Source organism: Hemibagrus wyckioides, linkage group LG08, assembly GCF_019097595.1.
Source record: "Hemibagrus wyckioides isolate EC202008001 linkage group LG08, SWU_Hwy_1.0, whole genome shotgun sequence".
In the NCBI taxonomy this organism is placed as follows: Eukaryota; Metazoa; Chordata; class Actinopteri; order Siluriformes; family Bagridae; genus Hemibagrus; species Hemibagrus wyckioides.
Window position 1 is genome coordinate 14,852,536 of NC_080717.1, and position 19,850 is coordinate 14,872,385.

Consider the following 19,850-nt stretch of genomic DNA (forward strand, 5'->3'; position numbering starts at 1 on the left):
GTACTAACTAATCATTTGTGGAGTCTGATTACTTTCCCCTATACTTTCCCCTATATTTTCTTATCTAAACATATCTTTGTTCATGCTTATAAGTCAATACTTTTTTGTGCATCATTATAATTTTAATTCAAGACATGATGTGTTTAATTTTAAAGTGGACATATGCACCAGAAGTACAGAATATTAAATAACAACCACAACATTAAAACCATTGTAAGGTGAAGTGAATTTTGACTATTAATGACTGATTAACAAGAACATTGATTATCTCATAACATTGGGCACATGAACATCAGAACTGGACCATGGAGGACTGCCAGGGTGTTTGTGCATCACTTACCAGGGGGCAGATGGCAAGAGGATGCACTACAGGGAAATATGTCAAGTGGATGCAGTATGATGCAATGGGCAATGTTCATGCTGGAAAACCTTGGGTCCTGGCATTCCAGTTACTTTGACACATACCACCTACCTAAACAGTGTTGCAGACCAAGTACAAACCTTGATGGCAATGTAATTCCCTAACTGCAGCAGCTTCATTCAGCAGGATGAAGTGGCCAGGAATGTTCAGGGATGGTTTTAAGATATATATACTTTTGCTAATATATACTCATACCACTGTAAATGGTATGTGCTCTGATTTATAGTAGGATTTTCTGGTATTCTGTCTGAAATAAGGGACATACTGTATTTTCTACTGCATGCTTCTATACTGCTGTCAGTTCAGTCTCTCCTTCTGCAACTCAATTTCTTATTTTTGAATAGTGCAGGCCAACATGTCCTTGATGTCCTTGTGTTCTATGGGATCTTAGTTTAAGTTTATAATTTATACAGTACTTTCACTACGGACCTTGCCAGGCAGAGTCATAAATATGCAGTCATAAACATGTTATTTCCTGAAATAAAGAAATCATTCCAGTGCAATGTTTTGGGGGTGAGCAGAATTTGTCCTTTGACATATCTTAGGGAGGTTGCAGAGTGTGGGATCTGTGTAAGACAATCCTGTCTAGATTAAGTCTGAAGTATTTATATCCAACTACTAAAAAGCCCTAGCACAGTCAAGCTTGTGTCTCTATCACAGCAACTGTGTTTCCATAGTTTGTGTGTGTGTGTGTGTGTGTGTGTGCATGAGTGAATTAACCATGATTAACTCCACTCAGCTCATTTGCACTGTGGTCAGTGAACCTTATCAGTGCTTGAGCGTCCACGTTGGGCTTGGCTCCCTGGTGTCAGCCCAGGTGAAGCTAGTGGTTTTACAGGCTGTTCCACATTACCAAGAACGGTTGCCAGGGCTACCACTTATTAATATCTATCATTAACTTTGAGCACTGGGCTCATTTGAGCAAATAATGAAGGCATACACTGGCTCCTGGGAAGAATATGCTGACATTTGAGCAGTGGAATATGTGCATGTGAGCCTGAGTGTGCATGTGATTTGCTTCCTGCGACTGAAGGTCATCAATGTCATATCTAGGCAAATAACTGGTCTCCCAGAAAAGGAAATATGTAAATTCTGTATTTATATTTAAACTAGATAACATTTTGGTGTGTGGTAGGATCCAGCTATATCTTATAGCATTACTTTTTATTCAATTGTACTTGGATCAATCTCTTACAGAAAACATGGTCAGCCCATGTTCTACGGAAAACCCATAATGTTGTCTCAACAAACACAATGCTTATAGATTTAACATTGTTTTCTTCTAGGTGTAACCCTAAACTTATCCTAAACTTATCCATTTTTGGTTTGATCCCATTTCTAGTCTGTGTGCACTTTGTGTGCATGTTCTGCCCAAATGACAAGCCAGTAGGTGGCAGCTACTAGGTGTGAATGTGTGTGTGCGTGTGCCCTGTGATGTGTTTCAGGGTGTGTTCCCACCTCATACCCAGTGTTCCCAGGATAGGCTTTGGGTCCGCTTCAATCTTGATCAGGTTAAAGGGGTTACCAAAGATGAATGAATGAATGAATGAAAGCTGCATTCTCCTCACAGAAACACACACAACATCCATATGGCAGAATTTTGTTCATTTGTTTATTCCTGGAGGCAATTAGTCTAGCAAAATTAATAAACCACTGGACACATACAAACAGTGGTGTACTCCTTGACCAGCCATTTTTCTAAACATATAGTTGTAGCCTTAATTTTTGTACATTAAGACATGGAACAGTGAACTGTACTCTATATCGATGTAGACCGGCTTTACCACCTCAGTGAAAACCTTGACAATGTCTCTCCCTGTTGTTTCCCTTTGTGTACTGCAACTTCACAGTTCCTCCTGTTATTGTATAAGCCCTAATTTCATCTTCCTGAACTGATTCAAAACACTGGCCATGTAGACATCCTTTATAAATAAAAATTCCATATTTCATAGTATCATGCACTTTAAAGTGTTTATATTTATTTATCACTTAAGGTAATCCTGGTCAAGATTATGTACATAATATATACACAATATTATTATCAATTAACAGACAAACACAGTAGAAAATTGATGGTACAAGTCTGTCCCCTGTTGGTGGATCAGTGGCACAATTGTGATGAAAGTTTAAACCTTTAATTAAAGAGCACAATAAAAGTGGTTTGTTTGTTGGTTTGTTCTTGCCTAGGTTTCCTGTTGATTTTAGATAAATTGACAGATTAGTCAGAGAAACCATTCCAAGACTGATCCCAGCCTCACACAGCAAAACATTAACAGCAGTCTCAGTCCTGTCAGAGGTCACATGTTGAGTCGTACTGAGACATTCCCCAAAAAGGTTAAAGTACAGTTACCTAGCAAAACTTTATAGAGCAGTGAATGCAATCTAAATGTACTCTCCTTAGGTTGACGTAATAGCAAGCTGCTCACTTCTGTGCTGGCACAATTCAGCACTAGTCTGAGTTATGGCTATAGAAAACCCATACTTGTTTCTCAGCTGTTCAAAAGCTATTTACAGTAATCTGCTTGTGCCACTCCTATAGTCTCTCCTGAGGCAAACACATCTCAGCAGTAATATAGAGTCTAGATGAAAAAAATGTTATAGCTCTGCCTTTCTTTTAACAAATCTCTATACCCTCAGAATATATTTTAAATTCAATTAGTCTGTTAACTATAGATCAGACAGTAAGAGTTTCCTTTAGACGATTACTGAGTGTGTTAAATAAGATTGTACCACTTTGTCTTATTTATCTAAGGCCACATCATGACACTTTCATCATGATCATCAAGATATAGCACTTGGCCATTCTGCAGTGCACACAGTAACTCTGGTTTATTGTCTCCTAGACCAAAGCCAGAAGAAATATATGAGGCTATAGGACAAAGTCAAAAATAATTTGGTGATTTCCTCATTCAACACCTGAACAACAAGAGCAAAGATGAGATAAAGGGCATCAAACTACAGTGGACTGTAAACATGCATGGCGACAGTTGGGCATTTCTTATAGCGTGAAACAAGAGTCTGACTGAAATTAACTGCATTGCATGCAGATATTTTGCTACACCCTCAGGCACTGTTAAACCTGGCAGCAAAGAGAGAGAGAGAGAGAGAGAGAGGGAGAGAGAGAGAGGGAGAGAGAGAGGGAGAGAGAGAGGGAGGGGGGGCATGCTATTATTGCTGAAGTGAAGAGACAAAGTTCCACCCCCTCATCTATTACACATTATTCCTATCAAAAGACTCCTCCGAGTACAGATAATGTGTGTGGTGTCAATAGTATATAAATATATACACCCTCACACACTCACACACAGAGACACTCCTGCCCCGCTGTCACTCTGTGTGTGGATTTGCTTGGAGCAGATGGTCAAAAATGACATTCTCTGGGTGGATTCTGGCTTTATGTCTGGTGGCTTTAAAAGGTAAAACAGAAAGTTTGGATGATTATAGTTTTACACTGGTTTAGGAATGACTGTGGGATTTATACTGTCACTAACAAAAACACCAATTTTTGTACTATATAGTTATTGCTTTTATTAAGGCATCATTTTAATTTAGCCATCTGTTTTTTGTTTTTTGTTATTTTATTTGAAGAAATATATTTGCATGCCATTAGGTAAAGGATTTGTTTATCACTGCTTGAAGCTAAATGCTCTGCACACTGATCTATGTTTATTAATAGATTCCACACATTTTCTTGGAATAAAGTAAATTTGAATATTTAAGCCTAATTTGAAAATTGCAATATGTGATATGTACGATTTTGAGATTTTCTGTTCTGCCAGGACATGGTTAGTTCACTGAAAAGCTTTGTCTAATGAATAACATTATAACAGTGCAGCTGTCTGTATACAGTATGTCACTGTGCTTCATTACACTGCAGGCCACTGGAGGTCCCTACTGCACCAAATTGTAGGTCCAGATGCACACATATCTGGGAAGAGAAAAAAATATTAATTGACATAATAATAATGTAATTGAAATATTTGATTTAGCTAATTCCATTAGATGTCAGGATCTTTTACATGATGTTTAACAGAAGAGTGCAGCAGTGGAATTGACAACCTGGTGGATGGATTTATCAAATGGCCTTATCTTAAATATACTTACATGTGCCAAACAGGATGCCCCTGAGTACAGATAATGTGTATGGTCTCAATTGTATATAAATATATACACACTCACACCCTGACACACAGAGACACTTCTGCCCTACTCAAACAAGACAAATACAGAAATGGGGACAAAATCTTGTATAATTGGGCCAGAAACAGAATAAGGAGATCAGAGTGGCTAAAAGAAGCTACTCTGAACAGCCAACAATTCGGCATCTGAGTGAAGAAGCCTGAAGAACATCACAAACTACAAGACCTGAATGACAGACCCCTGTTGGATCTCACTGAGCATACCAGTTACAGGTATATACCCCATGACAGACCTGGGAACTACACAAGGATTCTGTTTGTGACTTCAGCTCGGCCTTCAACACCATCATCCCGGAACTTCTTCAGACTAAACTGACCTAGATCCCTTTACACACCGCATCTGTCAGTGGATCTCCAACTGCAGCTAGTAGCAGCGAGTGAGGCTGAGGAAACTCATATCCCGGTCCCTAACCAATAGCACTGGTGCTCCTCAGGGATGCGCCCTCTCTCCACTGTTCTTCTCCCTGGACACAAGTGACTGCACTGCTAGGGATCACTCTGCCAAGCTCCATAAGTTTGCAGAGAACACCATAATCATCAGCATCATCAGCAAAGGTTATGAGACTGCATATGTATGTGCAAATAGAATTCATTTGGACCCCACACACCTGCTCCACCCCCTCTTTGAATTTTTATGCTAAGCATACTTGGCAAATGAAGCTGATTCTGATTCTGATATGCTGCAGGCTACTATCATTATGCAGTACAAACCCTTTCTGAATACAGAGCTGTGCTGACCCTGCATTTCATTCTTGGTCAGCAATCACTTTTTTTGCTATATCAATAAAGACACATTGCCTACATCTATTCAACCATTATTTGCTCCACTAGAAGGCTTTCAGCAATGATGAGTGTATCAGTTCTGAAAGCCAACTGATGGATGAAGCAATGACTGAATAAATGAGTTGCATTTCATAATCATATTTTCATGAACAATAGAAAAAATGAAAAACTCAGCTGTGCATTACAATTTAATTTTTTTATGTGCTACTGAAAACAAATCAGTAGGCTCATACAGAGTTACTGAAATGTCCAGTATGTTATATTTTCTGTTACATCCTGTTGTTTTGCTTCCCTAATAAAACACGGGAGTGAAAACATATACTAGACCAGCTGTCCAGCCTAGAAAATCATTGCAGTCTCTATTGTCAAATATTGCATCAACTATAGGAAGTTACTCTTGTATTGCAGCTCTAGAACACTTCCATTTCTGTGGCTAAATATAACAATTACATCAAAGATCAGTTTTAAAAAAACTGACAGTAGTTAGACAGTAGATAGTAGATGTGTATTGTGTTAACTCTGTTGCAAAAACTAAGACCAAATTTGGGTTGCTTCCTAAAATACTAATATAAATTCGTCTAGCATTGTCAATATATTTAAAGGTCTGAAACAGTCAACTGGACCATGGTGTGTGTAATAATGCAGGTTTTCAGATGTGGATGCAGCTCATGGTATTGTATAATACATTTGAAGTTATTCTGAACTGGCTCACTGTATAAGGTGGATTGGACTAGAATTGTCTCATTTTTACCTACATGACAGCACTGACACCAACCACTACAAGTCACCAGCACTTTTAGATAAAATCAGCTACTTTTATCGAGATCTTCCAATCTTCAAAATCCTTACTGAATGATCAACTAAGAATTCATATTTGTTAGGTTACAAACATTTTGTTAATTTATGTTCATGGTCAAAAGTATGAAATGTTGTTTAAATAATAAATTTAAATAAACTTTAGTATAAGAGGAATAAAGCACAATGCTTTCTAGGATATATGATTGTTGAAAAGGAACTAAAATATCTGTTGTTGGTGTGTGTTCCTCTTCATCTCATCACAGGACAAAGCCAAGCAACACAGGCAGAGGGAGGAGCAGGCAGTGAAAGAAACTGCTCTTTAGTGCCGCCGGTATGTTTCTCTCTTTCTTCCATAACCATCTATATCATTAAACTGGTGCAGTAAAGATCAGATCAATGCGTGATTTAAGCATCCAGCTTAAAGATTCACCCCTTCTAAACGCCAGGGCCACAATTGAGCACTCCTTATACAACTGAACACTGTCTTGCATGCATGCACACACATGCTGAGACCATGTTGTGACCATATTATAAAAAGCTATCAGTAATTGCAGCCATTCCTTCTACTTCTTCTTTCTTCATACATGTCAAACATTTCAGGCTACCTGCATAACAGCTTCTGACTATGATTCAGAGCTCCAAGCCAACCTAAAGCTTGTGTTAGTCTCACTTATTTCATTTTATTAATTCAACTTACTTAGCCTTATTTCTTAACAAGCTGTGTCTGCTTTTCTCATTTTGGTTCCCATAGTTGCCTTCTTCACCAACAGGCATTTCAGGTCAATGTCTTTCCACCTTTCTACCTTCTCTCTAGGCCAGAGGGTGTAGACAGACAGCCATATTTGGATGAAGGGTTCCAAGATGTGTGGTATGCAGTGGGGTACTAGAACCCTAGAGCACTAGAACCCTAGCTTGACAGCTTTGCACACAGAAAACCTGAACAAATTGTGGCTACCATTAAAATGACCAAGAATGGTAGGGCACTAGGTGTTGATGGATTACATGTAGAGAAGACATCCAGACATGCAAATGTGTTAAAATTCCTCCATTTGGAAGGGATACATTAAGCCCTGAAGACTGTTGTAAGAGCCTCCCTGTAAAAATATCCAAAAAAGGCGAACTCCAAAGCTGTGACAATGTGTTGTCTTAATACCTGGTAGCCGAATCTTGCTGGGAATCATAGACAATGCACTGGACTGCAAGCTGAGAGGAAAACAGGCCAGGATCAGGAGAGGAAGAGGTCAGATATATTATTAAGCAGTGCCTGGAATGGAAGACACCACTGCACATGAATTTCATTGACATCGTGAAGGCATTCAACCGTTTTACTTGTAAAACCATTAGAAGATCTTGGTAGAATGTGGACTTCCACCTAAGATCTTTAGTCTCATCAGTGCCTTCTACAATAATTTTTTAGTTGAAGTTGTTAAACTCGACAACTTTCTCTCACCCATTTCTTGTAGAATATGGTGTTAGACAGGTATGCATACCCTCTACATTTGGTGGCACACTTGGTGGCTGTTAGGCCTTTACAACCCTAAGGGGGTTGGGTCATGTCATGAGGATGCCAACTGAGAGGATTCCAAAGAAGGCATAGTAGTGGACACCAATGGAAAGTGCATAACAGGCCACACTATAACAACATGATGAAGAACTGTGATTAAAGTATTAGATGGAGAGGGACTCTCAGGGGGCACAGCACATGTAACAGCCCAAGACAGAGATAGATGGCTATGTCTCACTCTTTTAATCCCATACATACAACCTTGTTTTTTTTTTTTTTGCAGTACTTGCCTCCAACAGCAATTAACACAACTAGGCAGCTACAGGATCTGAGAGCAGTCATGAAATTAAACAACGTCTCTGCCTACATTATACCTGGAACTGATGCCCACCTGGTAGCAAGATTTCTCTTAAAATTCCCATAATTTTCTGTTCCTTTTATAATCTGTTGATAATCAATAACCTGATTGTGTTGTTTTTTTTGCTCAGAGTGAGTACATTGCCCAGCGAGATGCCAGGTTGGCCTGGATGTCTGGTTTCACTGGTTCTTCGGGTATGTTCCTGTGCAAGTTCTATTGTTATCACATATCACACTCTTATATAATTCCTACCTTTGATCTTAAAGTGATATTAGAGGGAAGCATTTATTCATTGACTGAATGATGTATCAATGATGCAAGGAGTGGATGGATTTAGAACGTGGTTTATGACTGATAAAAATGTGTTCTCATTAATCTGAAGGCACGGGAGTTGTGACCCAAGATAAAGCAGTGTTATGGACTGATAGCCGTTATTGGGTTCAGGCAGAGCGCCAGATGGACTGCAACTGGGAACTGGAACGAGATGGTAAGTTAAAATAGTTACAAAACACAATGTATTATTAAGAGTGTTGTTTCAACAAAATGTACTGTGCTATAGGGTTATTAATTATAGCTTGAGTTTAGACTAACTGTACTGGAATACAGTTTCTATCTCCAGCATCACCAAGTGGCTCATCAAAGAGCTCCCTGAGGAACATGAGGTGGGATATGATCCATTCCTGTTCTCTGTAGGTGAGTAACAACAAACAAACTTTCTTATCAAATTTATATTCATTCAAAGAGCACTAGATCCTTACATAAGTATAGTAAAAGTAACCTATACTCAAGATTAAGTGAACCAGTAACCAAGCACAGCATACTACTTAATTCATTATTGCTTCATTGCTCTTTGTCAACACAGACACATTTGATGCCTACAACAACAACCTGGCTCCAGCTAATCGGATGCTCATTTCTATTCCGGATAACCTTGTGGACAAAATATGGGCTACACGACCGCCTCTTCCTCCTGATAATCCCACACGCCTGCCTGATGAGTTCATTGGTGTGTGTGTGTGTGTGTGTATGTGTGTGTGTGTGTATGTATGTGTGTGTGTGTCTATCATTTATCAGTCCAATGATAAATACCTGCAAACATAAAAGCATATGCTCATTGCAAACACAGCCATAAACTCTGTTGCACACCATTATTTAAAGTAATAATGTAATGATTTTAGTACTTGAGTATTGGCTCTGTCTGGACCTTTTATCCTGAATAGATAGAAATGTAATAAAGAGGTTGTAAAGCAGTGTGCCTGTTAAATGTGTGTTGACAGAGAGAACCTGGCAGATGAAAGTGGATCATATACGGGCTCTAATGACGAACAATCCCTACAAGCCTACAGCTGTCCTGCTCTCAGCTCTGGATGAAACAGCATGTAAGAGATATGTAGTAATAGTTTATCTTATATTTCACTCCCACTGATTCTTATTTGAACAGCTATTAGATGATATGATTGAGTGAATGAGTCATCTGAGTGTATCCCGCTTTTTATCTTTTCAGGGCTCTTCAACATGCGTGGCAATGACATCCCCTTCAATCCGTTCTTCTACTCGTACACACTGCTGACTCTTGATAAGATATGGCAAGTTGAATTCTTTTCCATTGATATTCCTATGCAGACCTTCATATTCCATCAGTAAATTATTGTAACCATTGGCATTGCTGCTGCTTTTCTTTTCAAAGGCTCTTTGTGCACACTAAAAGGCTGACAGAAGAAATTAAGGTCTACTTGAACTCATCCTGTAACCTGTCTCACTGCGTACAGCTGTATGAATATGAAACTGTCCGAGAGCACCTCAAGATGTACCTCATGGAGCTCAATGTGAGAGTGTGGGTGGGCACTGAGTACACTAACCAGGCTCTGTATGAGCTCATCACTCCAGAGGTGAGACCTGGCTATGAATGTGTGCAAACCTATCCACAGCATTTTCACATACACAGTTTAACAAATTTTCCTGCCACTGCTGAAATTGCAAACACAACTGCATACTGCACATAGACCTTTAATTAGACAAACCTGCCTATAAATACACATGCATTAATAAGGTATTTTACATCAAGCTGCACAGAATCTCCACCCAGTGGTTGCAACTAGCTCCAATTTCTGCCACAACCAGCCAGAGACACTGATTAATCATAGCCTCAGCAAAAAAAGAAAAACAAATAGGGACCTGACCAAGTGCCAAGGTTTATTATGGCAATGTTTTCTATATTTCTTGTATCAAGATCATACCAGGAAAGAGGATAGTGACTCCTGATCCTATGACAAGGCTCAAACTCTGTACATGAGTATGCACTCAAATTCTTTGTACTTGCACTGCGTGAAACCAGCAGTGCGAGATTTTTGTTCTGGCTGAACCAGCATGTCGTGACAGCCTCTTATTGCTATGCACTTTCACTGACCTAGAAATCCACTTGGACTGAATTCTAAAGTAGAGAATGCAAGTTTCTCAAGTTGACCTCTTCCAGGACAGGATCAGTACTCTGAGCCCTTTGCACCATTGGTCATCCATTCTCAGTGACCAAGCATCTACCATGCCTACATGTCTCATCACACACTGTTCAACACAGCACAGGGTTCAAGAGAGAGCAATAGACGAAAAACGACTGGTGGGTGCACCTCATTGTCCAAATGATTGCACAGTCAAACTGAGTCAAACCTCCCTGATACTGCCTCTCCTCACTCCCCTGTGTACCCATTATTACTGCTGGGAACACAGATGTAGAGGAATACATAGAGGAAGCTCTCAAAAAGAATTGCATTTAAACCTCTGCATCACCACCAGCAGCAGGCTTCTTCTTCATGCAAAAGAAAGGACTCCAGGGATTGACTATCAACTACTATATCAAACTCTGTGAGCTAGTACTTTTCTCAAACTTGTCCTTTAAATTCCATATAATCTGACACATTAGCATTGCCTCAGAGCAGTATACATGATTATGCCATATGGCCTGGTCATGCTATCTGCTTTGGAAGAAACATTTGTCACCTATATAGACTTTATATTTCTGAATATGGGAAAAAGCTATCTAAATGCACAGGTTTTATATGCACATGAGCCAGGAAAGAAATGAGAAATGATTGAGAGAACTAGACTAGTACTTAGGAAATGGTGACATCTGAGGGAAGGGAGGCCTAGCATAGCTGTAATATGTGCTAGCATTTCTATTTTTAAAAACAGGATGATGATGATGATGATGATGATGATGGCTTAATTATGCTGTACCTAATGTACTTAAAAAGTCATCATGCTTTAAACAGGAGTGCTGTGCATACTCATAGAATCTATTTCACACATTTATCATGTGTTTGTCCTCAATGGAATATAATACACATTTAATATAATCATACACTCATCCAACCTAGGGGCAATTTAATTTCGCAAGACCACCCATCAGTATGTTTTTGAGCCGGGATACAGGGAGAAAATGTGACACTCTGCACGGACAGTAACTCGAGCTCAGAAAATAACTGGGGACACTGTAGCTTTGAGGTGGCAATGTTACCTGCTGTACACACCATCTGTCCACATTTATTATAGTTTGTGTGATTTCTTTAGCCGCACTGGGAAAGGCTCTGCTAATGTGTGTGTGTGTGTGTGTGTCGTATGTCTGTCTGTCTGTCTGTCTGTCTGTCTGTCTGCCTGTCTGTGTGTCTGCCTGTTTGTATGCCCACCACAGAGTTAAACGACTGAGAGGGCTACACTTGCACAGTTGTCCATTATACAGTGTGCTCTATCATGGTGTTACTAACATGGCATCCAAAACAGGAAACAGTAACTTATACCAGTTTGCCTAGAATAGACAACTGGCAGTGTACACACATGTTAAATCATTGTATATGTTTTTTTGCAGTAGTGGGCAGTCAGGGCCAGCAAGGCCTTTTCTGCTGGCCTAAACAGCAGTGATCTGAATCACTGACTTGCATTTTAATATATTTAATATATTTTTCCATGAATGTGTATTAAATTATTCCCGATAGTCTAGTCTCATAGCTTTTTTCATAGCTTTTCTCTTTGGTTGTGCTGCTTCCAGTAGTGTATATTTATGATGAGTATTTATCCAATCATATTTCAGCCAGTGGCTGACATCATGTGTCGCCAGGGTGAAAGAAATCTGCCTTAAGGCCTTCAGAATCAATAGTGCAGGCACCCGTAGCTTAAAATAAGTGGCAGTGAAATTGTTACATTAACCAATCAGATTTCAAGTTGGTTTACAATGAGGGTGAAGCAAGAGGGTAAGCTCAATAGAGTGCTTTAATTTAGTTAATGCCACCTAATTAATGCAAAGGCAATGTACATAAGACATTTATGAATATTGACACAAACCTAAATAAACATGTACTGGATTAATTTAATAGACATTAGCTGAAGCAATGTTTCCTCAAGAGTCATACAAATTTTGACTGCGTGGTTACCATCAGCCTGGGAAGACATCTTTTGTCATAACTGCTTTACCTATAAGATTTAATAGGTTATAGTCAGTGTTGAACAATTAATGTGAAGTGTGAAACTCATGGTTAATGTATCTAGCTAGTGGTGTTTGTGGTTGCGATTGTGGATGAATTTAGTTCACAGTGAGTTTATGCTTTGACATACATTCCCCTTCAGCCTTTAAAAAAATGAGAAATATTCAATGCAGTTATGAGAGTCAGGTATATGTCTGCATCTGGTCTGAACTGCACTGGAATCATTAAACATTTTTCTATCTGTGTTCTGTACAGATTATATGTTGACATGTATACATGCAGTTTTAAAGTACTCTTTTTGTTCATTTTAATATCAGATTGAGTTTTTAACAGATTTTTTTCATAAGGTTCTTGCATACTTTACTGCTTTATTTTACCTTTCTAGGAGAAGCTCCTGCAAAGTGAATACTCTCCAGTGCTGACCACCAAAGCAATCAAAGATGAGACTGAGCAGAAAATCCTTCGAGAAGCTCATGTAAGAGCACACATATGCTCTCCTTAGATTTTCATATAGTTTACTCCTATATTGTACACACTCTCCTGAAGGGGTCCAGACCCATCACTGCCTTTACATCACAAAGTAGTGTTTTATTGTGCTATAAACCACAGCCGAATAGTGCTTTTAGACTGAATGCAGCAGAGCGGAGCCTTCTTATCTAATAACTTCTATCTTGTGTTTTTTATAGCGATGTGCTGTGTTTTATAATCCATGTGTTTTATGAGTGCTTTATCTCATAAAGACAAAATTCCATTTGCCATTTCAAGACGCCCGGCCATCTGTACTCTATTACATTAAAACTTGCAATCACTGACTGCATTCAAATGAATCTCCTCCATCTAACTGCCTTGTGGTCTCATACTCGTACATTTCCTGGTGTAGTTAGTGGTTACTGGTATCTTCGGAGAGCAGTAGGCTGTTGAGTGCACAGTTTGTGTTGTTGTGCTCTGAGTGTCCTCACTGGCATGCTGTAGATAAGAGATGCTGTAGCAGTCATGCAGCTCCTACTTCAGCTTGAGAGAACTGTCCCTGAGGGCAAGGAGACAGAGCTTACTGCAGCACAGCTCGTCAATGTGTACCGCAGGTAGGAAACAGTTCACATCAGCAGAATATAAAAACACTGATACTCTGCTTTCACAGTTTCACAGTTTCTTCTTTTTCACTTGTCACCAAAAAACGTAAACATTACTAACAAATATAATTTCTATTATATTATCATTTCTATCTAGTATAATTTTATTCCTAATTTACAAATTTTTTAATGATATCAGCATATAAATAAACGCTATTTAGCTCTTTCCAGTGTTATTATAGTTATGGGTATCAATCTACTCTCAGTCTATTCAGTTATGTTTGAATATATATTGCTCATTTCCATTATTATTATTATTATTTGTTTTGTTTTGTTTTTTTAAATGCCTGTAGGCACTATTTGGTCAGAGGTTTTGCATACCTGACCATCACAGCTATATATATGTTGAGATTTGCTCTTTCAGCAATTTGCATTTTTGATTTCAGCAACAAGAGCATTAGAGAGGTCATGTTGATCCCAGAGGTATTCAGTGGGGTTGAGGTCAGAGCTCTGTGCAGGCCACTCGAGTTCTTCCGCTCAAACCATCTCCATCTCCAACCAAAGGAGCTTGCTTTGTGAACAGGGGCATTGTCACAGATTTGGGCCTCTAGTTTCTAGTGAAAGGAAATTGTAGCGCTATAGCAAACAAAGACATCCTATACAATTGTGTGTTTTCAACTTTGTGGCAACAGATTAAGGAAGAACAGCATATGGGCGTGATGGTCAGGTGTCCACAACCTTTAACCATATACATGCACGTCAATATAAAAAGGTGCAAGTAAAATATTTCATTGTTTATGATGCACACATTTTCCTGTGTTGTGTCAGTATGCAAAAATTCAGCAAGGGGCCAAGCTTTGAGACCATTTCTGCAAGTGGACCTAATGCAGCTCTTGCACATTATAGGTACGGAATTTGATGGAATTATTTCTTTTGCTTATTATCTCTTTATTATTATTTTTCTTTACTAGATCTACAAATTTAATGAAGAATAAAAATCCAGTTTGCATATGTTTATATTTCAGTCCATCTAATGAAACTGCAAGAAAGCTGACCACAGACGAGATGTATCTGATTGATTCAGGAGGGCAGTACCTGTGAGTAAGCCATATCATATTTGATTCTGCAAGTTTTATCAAACACACTGGCATCACTCTATATAATGTGTATTTACTGTATTATAGTGATGGTACAACTGACATTACTCGCACCGTGCACTGGGGTTCACCCACTAAATTTCAGAAGGTATTATTCCGTACCTAAGCATTCTTGATATAGTTTTAAACTATGACTTACATACAGAATAAACCTTTGTCTGTTTATTCTACTTTTACAGGAAGCCTTCACAAGAGTGCTTATGGGAAACATTGAAATATCCAGGACCATCTTTCCAGCAGGAACTAGAGGCAAGCCTCTGTCTTTTTTATGTCCAACGACCTGCTTTTCTCCCACAAGATGTCTCCATATCTCCAGATGTTCTCACTGATCTCAGAGCAACCTCATAAGCATGTTTTAATCAATGCTTTCTTTTCAAGGTGTCAACATGGAGATGCTAGGGCGCAGAGCATTGTGGGAAGTGGGTCTGAATTATGGTCATGGTACAGGTCATGGTGTGGGCAACTACTTTGGAGTGCATGAATGTAAGATTTCTGCTTTAATATGTTCACGTTTTGATAAATTAATGGTGATGGATTCAAAAGTTTGGAATTTTCTGAATCATATTTGGACTTTGGGGATTGAAATATGCAGAAACATTTGTAATGACAGCATTTTGTAATATGGGTTGTGCTACACTTAACCTCACAGCTGCAAGTGCAGACAAAGAATTCAAGGCTACATCTCAAACTGCATAATGTACCAAGTAGCAGGCGAAATCTCTCAGCTCCTTTATTGTAATTTCACAGCATACTGCTCTATGTGCAGGCTTCTACTTACACTAGAGATGATTCTATGCATCTCTGTCACTAATAAACAGAAGCTAATTCATCAACTATAGCTAGCTATCTAATCATTAGCTCTATCATTAGCTCTTTAGCTGAATACTTTCGGCAATGAGGATAAATCAGCTGACTAGAGCAAGGGAGAGAGTCCATATAGTATTGCTGTGTCACTTTCTCAGCCATTTTTCTTCTCACACTTCTATGTATAACTGCCATGTTGGCTTCTTTTCAGGACCTAAATTTGGAGTATAATGATGTTTGACGTATCTGATTAGGAGCATGGCATGTGAATACAGATTTTCCCTTAATTTGAACCTGACATTGCTGGCACAGTGCTGACTGTGAATTACTAGTACAGATTGTCAGCTCAGGAACCTGGTGTTATATAGATGACCTGACTCAATAATCATGATTTTAACAGTTGTCCAGTGATGGTTTGTGAATAAAAGCTTTTCCTAATTCCTGTCTGTATTCTTTTACATACAAGCTTTTATATGTTTTCCTCTAGGGCCTGTTGGTTTTCAGTCCAACAATATTCCATTCCAGCAAGGCATGTTCACATCTATTGGTAAGGCATCAGATTAAACATCACAGCTCTAATATGAATCAAAAATCCATTCCTGTCAGACTCTGTAATAAAAAAACAGACACACTTCAAAAGCACAAACAACAGGATGGCACAGTGGTGTATAAGTAGCAAAATACATCAAGGCATTTAAAATTACATTCAATGTGTCCAGATAAAAGCTGATCTTTTTTTTTATCTCTTGTAGAACCTGGCTACTACAAAGTGAATGAATTTGGAATAAGGATTGAGGATGTTGCTGTTATTGTTCCAGCTAAAACAATGGTACATTTCATAGTCAAAATGCTAATTAGTAAAAGAGAGGACATAAACCAGAACTGCTTCTTCACATTTTGTTAACTTTTTTTTTGTCCCAATTTCCCAGTACGGCAACCAGTATCTGACATTCAACACCGTGTCACTGGTCCCCTATGACAGAAAATTGATTTACACTTCGATTCTCAGCCCTGAACAGGTAACACTAATGAACTTGTTGTGCCAGTTAGACGTTTATTCTGTTGTTGCAAATGTTGTTTGGAGTTGGCTTCCTTTGAAAGTCCCTTCTGACATCCTTCCCCAGCAAAGCACCTCAAGCATGACTGAAGAAAGTGCATCTTCTTTCGTCTCGCATAACACTGGTGCCAAATGATTTAGATGAAATTATTTTACCTTGTTTAAAATCTGATGTACATCTCATATAACATAATGACTGAGGAATGATAAACTTGTTTGATAAGCTTTTATTTTCACTTACTGAGAGCCATGAATAAAAACAGCACACCATGCCTTCTGTAATGCTTTCATGTATTAATATTATTCATTTTTTATTCATTAATTCAAATATTATTCATTTTTAGTCTTCTTGTAATGTTACTTATTAGGAACCTGACATTTGATATTAATATAGACCACTATGTGTTCTGTATTCCTGTAGCTCCAATGGCTGGACACATACTACCTGACCATCCGAAATATAATGGGTCCAGAGCTGAAGAGGCAGGGTCTGACTGATGTCTATAATTGGATGATGCAAAACACAGAGCCGTTCCTGAAGACAGAGTCCTCGGCTGCCGTCCCCTCCATCTCACTACTGCTGCTGCTTCTATCTATAGTTTTACTGTAGAATCTCCTATATGAATCTCCCACAGCTTTACTGTAGAATCTCCTATATGAATCTCCCACAGCTTTACTGTAGAATCTCCTATGAATCTCCCACAGCTTTACTGTAGAATCTCCTATATGAATCTCCCACAGCTTTACTGTAGAATCTCCTATGAATCTCCCACAGCTTTACTGTAGAATCTCCTATGAATCTCCCACAGCTTTACTGTAGAATCTCCTATGAATCTCCCACAGCTTTACTGTAGAATCTCCTATGAATCTCCCACAGCTTTACTGTAGAATCTCCTATGAATCTCCCACAGCTTTACTGTAGAATCTCCTATGAATCTCCCACAGCTTTACTGTAGAATCTGTTAAAAACAGTCCCATAACTTTATTTTGGCATCTGTAAAAAAAAAAAAATAGAATCTGTAGATATCAGGAATTACTCACATACAGCCACCAAATTATTTCTATTAGTCTGTCCATAACATAACTGCCATTACTCCTCTACTCAAAATGCTGATCAAGGTCACTTAAACAATTTCTGTTCATCTTGTTCACACACTTCTTTACGGCCCATTTATAAAGATTAAGAATCAGCCTAATTAAAACAGGTATGTCTTCTAAGACCGAATGATACAGACTTAACATGCACAGAATAAAAACTCACTAATTTAAGTTCACTTGTGTGCAGTGACGGTTCGAGAACAACTGATGAGTCATACCTGAAAAAGTCAATGCTGTATCTCCTGAGTATTTTTAGCGTTTAACCGATAATTAACAGAAACGTCTTTGCTTGTTAGATATTTTCCAGTGCAGCAGAGCTAGGCTTTGGTTGCTGTTGCCGTTCAACTCTAAAAGCAATTACTGTTCTGTATATGTGTTTGATGAATTTGATTTTGAGTTTGTAATTTATATGGACAGAGAGATACATCTATTAATCACTAATTATTTGATAATTTATTAAAATAAGCTTATTTAAAATCTACACAGTCTCCATATGTGGTTAATTGTCCATGTGCATATTCATATACACATTAACTGGGATTATATTCTAGACTCATAGAAGAAAGGTCACATATATAGATTTTTTTCAATGCCTCTTTGGGGAAACCTGTGGATAATCCTACATCAGAGTGCTCCAAGGTGGAGTCTGACATTAGAACCTATTCAATAAACTGTGGATCCATAACTTTACAAAGAACTCCACAAATACCCCTTTTTGTATCGTATAACTCATAGCTCTCATAGATCTCCCATAGATCTGCTGACCTACAGTGTTTAGTAACACACACTTATGTTAATTACTGAATGCTGTGGGATGTGTTAGATTAGGACTGAAGTGAAACACTGCAGGGCCGTCTAATCTTGGGTTAGATACAATAATGTGTAGGATCAGCGTTCTTACTTTCCCCTGATAATCAGCTAATCACATCAGTGTTATGCTCATTATGAATTACATCTGGTGAGACGAATCAGGGGAATTTTAAAATGATGCAGGGCTGTGCCGCTCCAGGACTGAGTTAAGAATCCCTGCTGTAATGTATAGTACGTGGATCAGAGGTGATAGTCAAATGTTTGTTAGGATTTTAATTTATGGGATCAAGTGGGTTAAAGTAGTACTGGAGCTAAACTCTGCAGGGCAGCAGATCCCTAGGAGTAGGATTAAACAATAATATATGTTGATGAAGTATAATCAATAATGATTGTGATGTGCCTCTTTGGGTGAAGATAATTCAAGTATTCTTGAAAATAAACAATTCCAATTAACCTCTGATAGAGTTACTGCTTTTGGTGATTATATCATCATTCAAGGTCATCATAGAGGTTGATTTGATCTTCTGTTTGCATTTCAGAGTGCCAGGCCTTCTCCAAGGCTCTCAGTGTATTTCTTTAGACTATTTTCTGCCTTTGCCACAAGTGAAGCACAAATACGACTGGAGCTTTTGTTGCTTGGCAACATTTCTACCAGAATTGCAGGAAGGTGTGAATGTGGTTTTGAGAACGTCCGCTCTACTTGCTTTCCTTTCTTGCTCTCTTTCTTCATCTCATTTCTTTGTGTATGCCTTGCTCGGCTTTGAACAACAGGATGAGATTGAAGTTGTTATAAGTCATACATAAAGGGCATTAAGGTCAGATGCAACTGGTGTCACTGTTGCCATTGTTGTAATATTTTTTTGTTAGCTGTAAAAAAAAAAAGAAAAAAAGGAGAACCTTTGTTAACCAAAAGGAGATGTTGAGATCAATGAGGTCATCCTGTTGTAGCGATAGTTGAAGTAAATAATCCACTAAGTCATGTCATTTTTTTGTTGTTGTTCACAGTGTAAATATCTGTTTTGTTTGCCTATTCTGAAGAAGAGCTACATGGGTTTACTCTGGATTTGTATGTACATGAATATATGAATATCTACTCATCATAACATCATGTGGCTAGCCAGCACAAAAATAACTGTACCAACTCACATACACATGTACTTCCTCTACAGTTCACTGACAGAGTTACTCTGTTTACCAAAAGACAAGGACCACACACAAGGGAAATCATGCTCAATAATTCTTTTGGATTGGTTTATTCTCTGTTAAATGTTAGAAGATTTGGACTCACCTTGGCCTTAGGGTCTCTCTTTCTGTATATA

At 38.5% G+C, this 19,850-nt stretch overlaps 1 protein-coding gene across 1 annotated transcript; it reads left to right on the plus strand.

Annotated features, from left to right (window-relative positions):
- Positions 1 to 3,648: 3,648 nt before the first annotated feature.
- Positions 3,649 to 18,202, plus strand: xpnpep2 (X-prolyl aminopeptidase (aminopeptidase P) 2, membrane-bound). Its single transcript, XM_058396383.1, has 21 exons — positions 3,649 to 3,837; positions 6,465 to 6,532; positions 7,989 to 8,099; positions 8,194 to 8,257; positions 8,446 to 8,550; positions 8,670 to 8,756; positions 8,926 to 9,069; positions 9,341 to 9,442; positions 9,568 to 9,649; positions 9,751 to 9,952; positions 12,921 to 13,010; positions 13,508 to 13,617; positions 14,434 to 14,511; positions 14,631 to 14,702; positions 14,790 to 14,850; positions 14,942 to 15,011; positions 15,141 to 15,245; positions 16,054 to 16,113; positions 16,319 to 16,395; positions 16,496 to 16,585; positions 17,045 to 18,202. The coding sequence occupies exons 1-21, from the start codon at positions 3,789 to 3,791 to the stop codon at positions 17,231 to 17,233; spliced, it is 2,016 nt and encodes a 671-aa protein (XP_058252366.1). The 5' UTR covers positions 3,649 to 3,788; the 3' UTR covers positions 17,234 to 18,202.
- Positions 18,203 to 19,850: the final 1,648 nt, after the last annotated feature.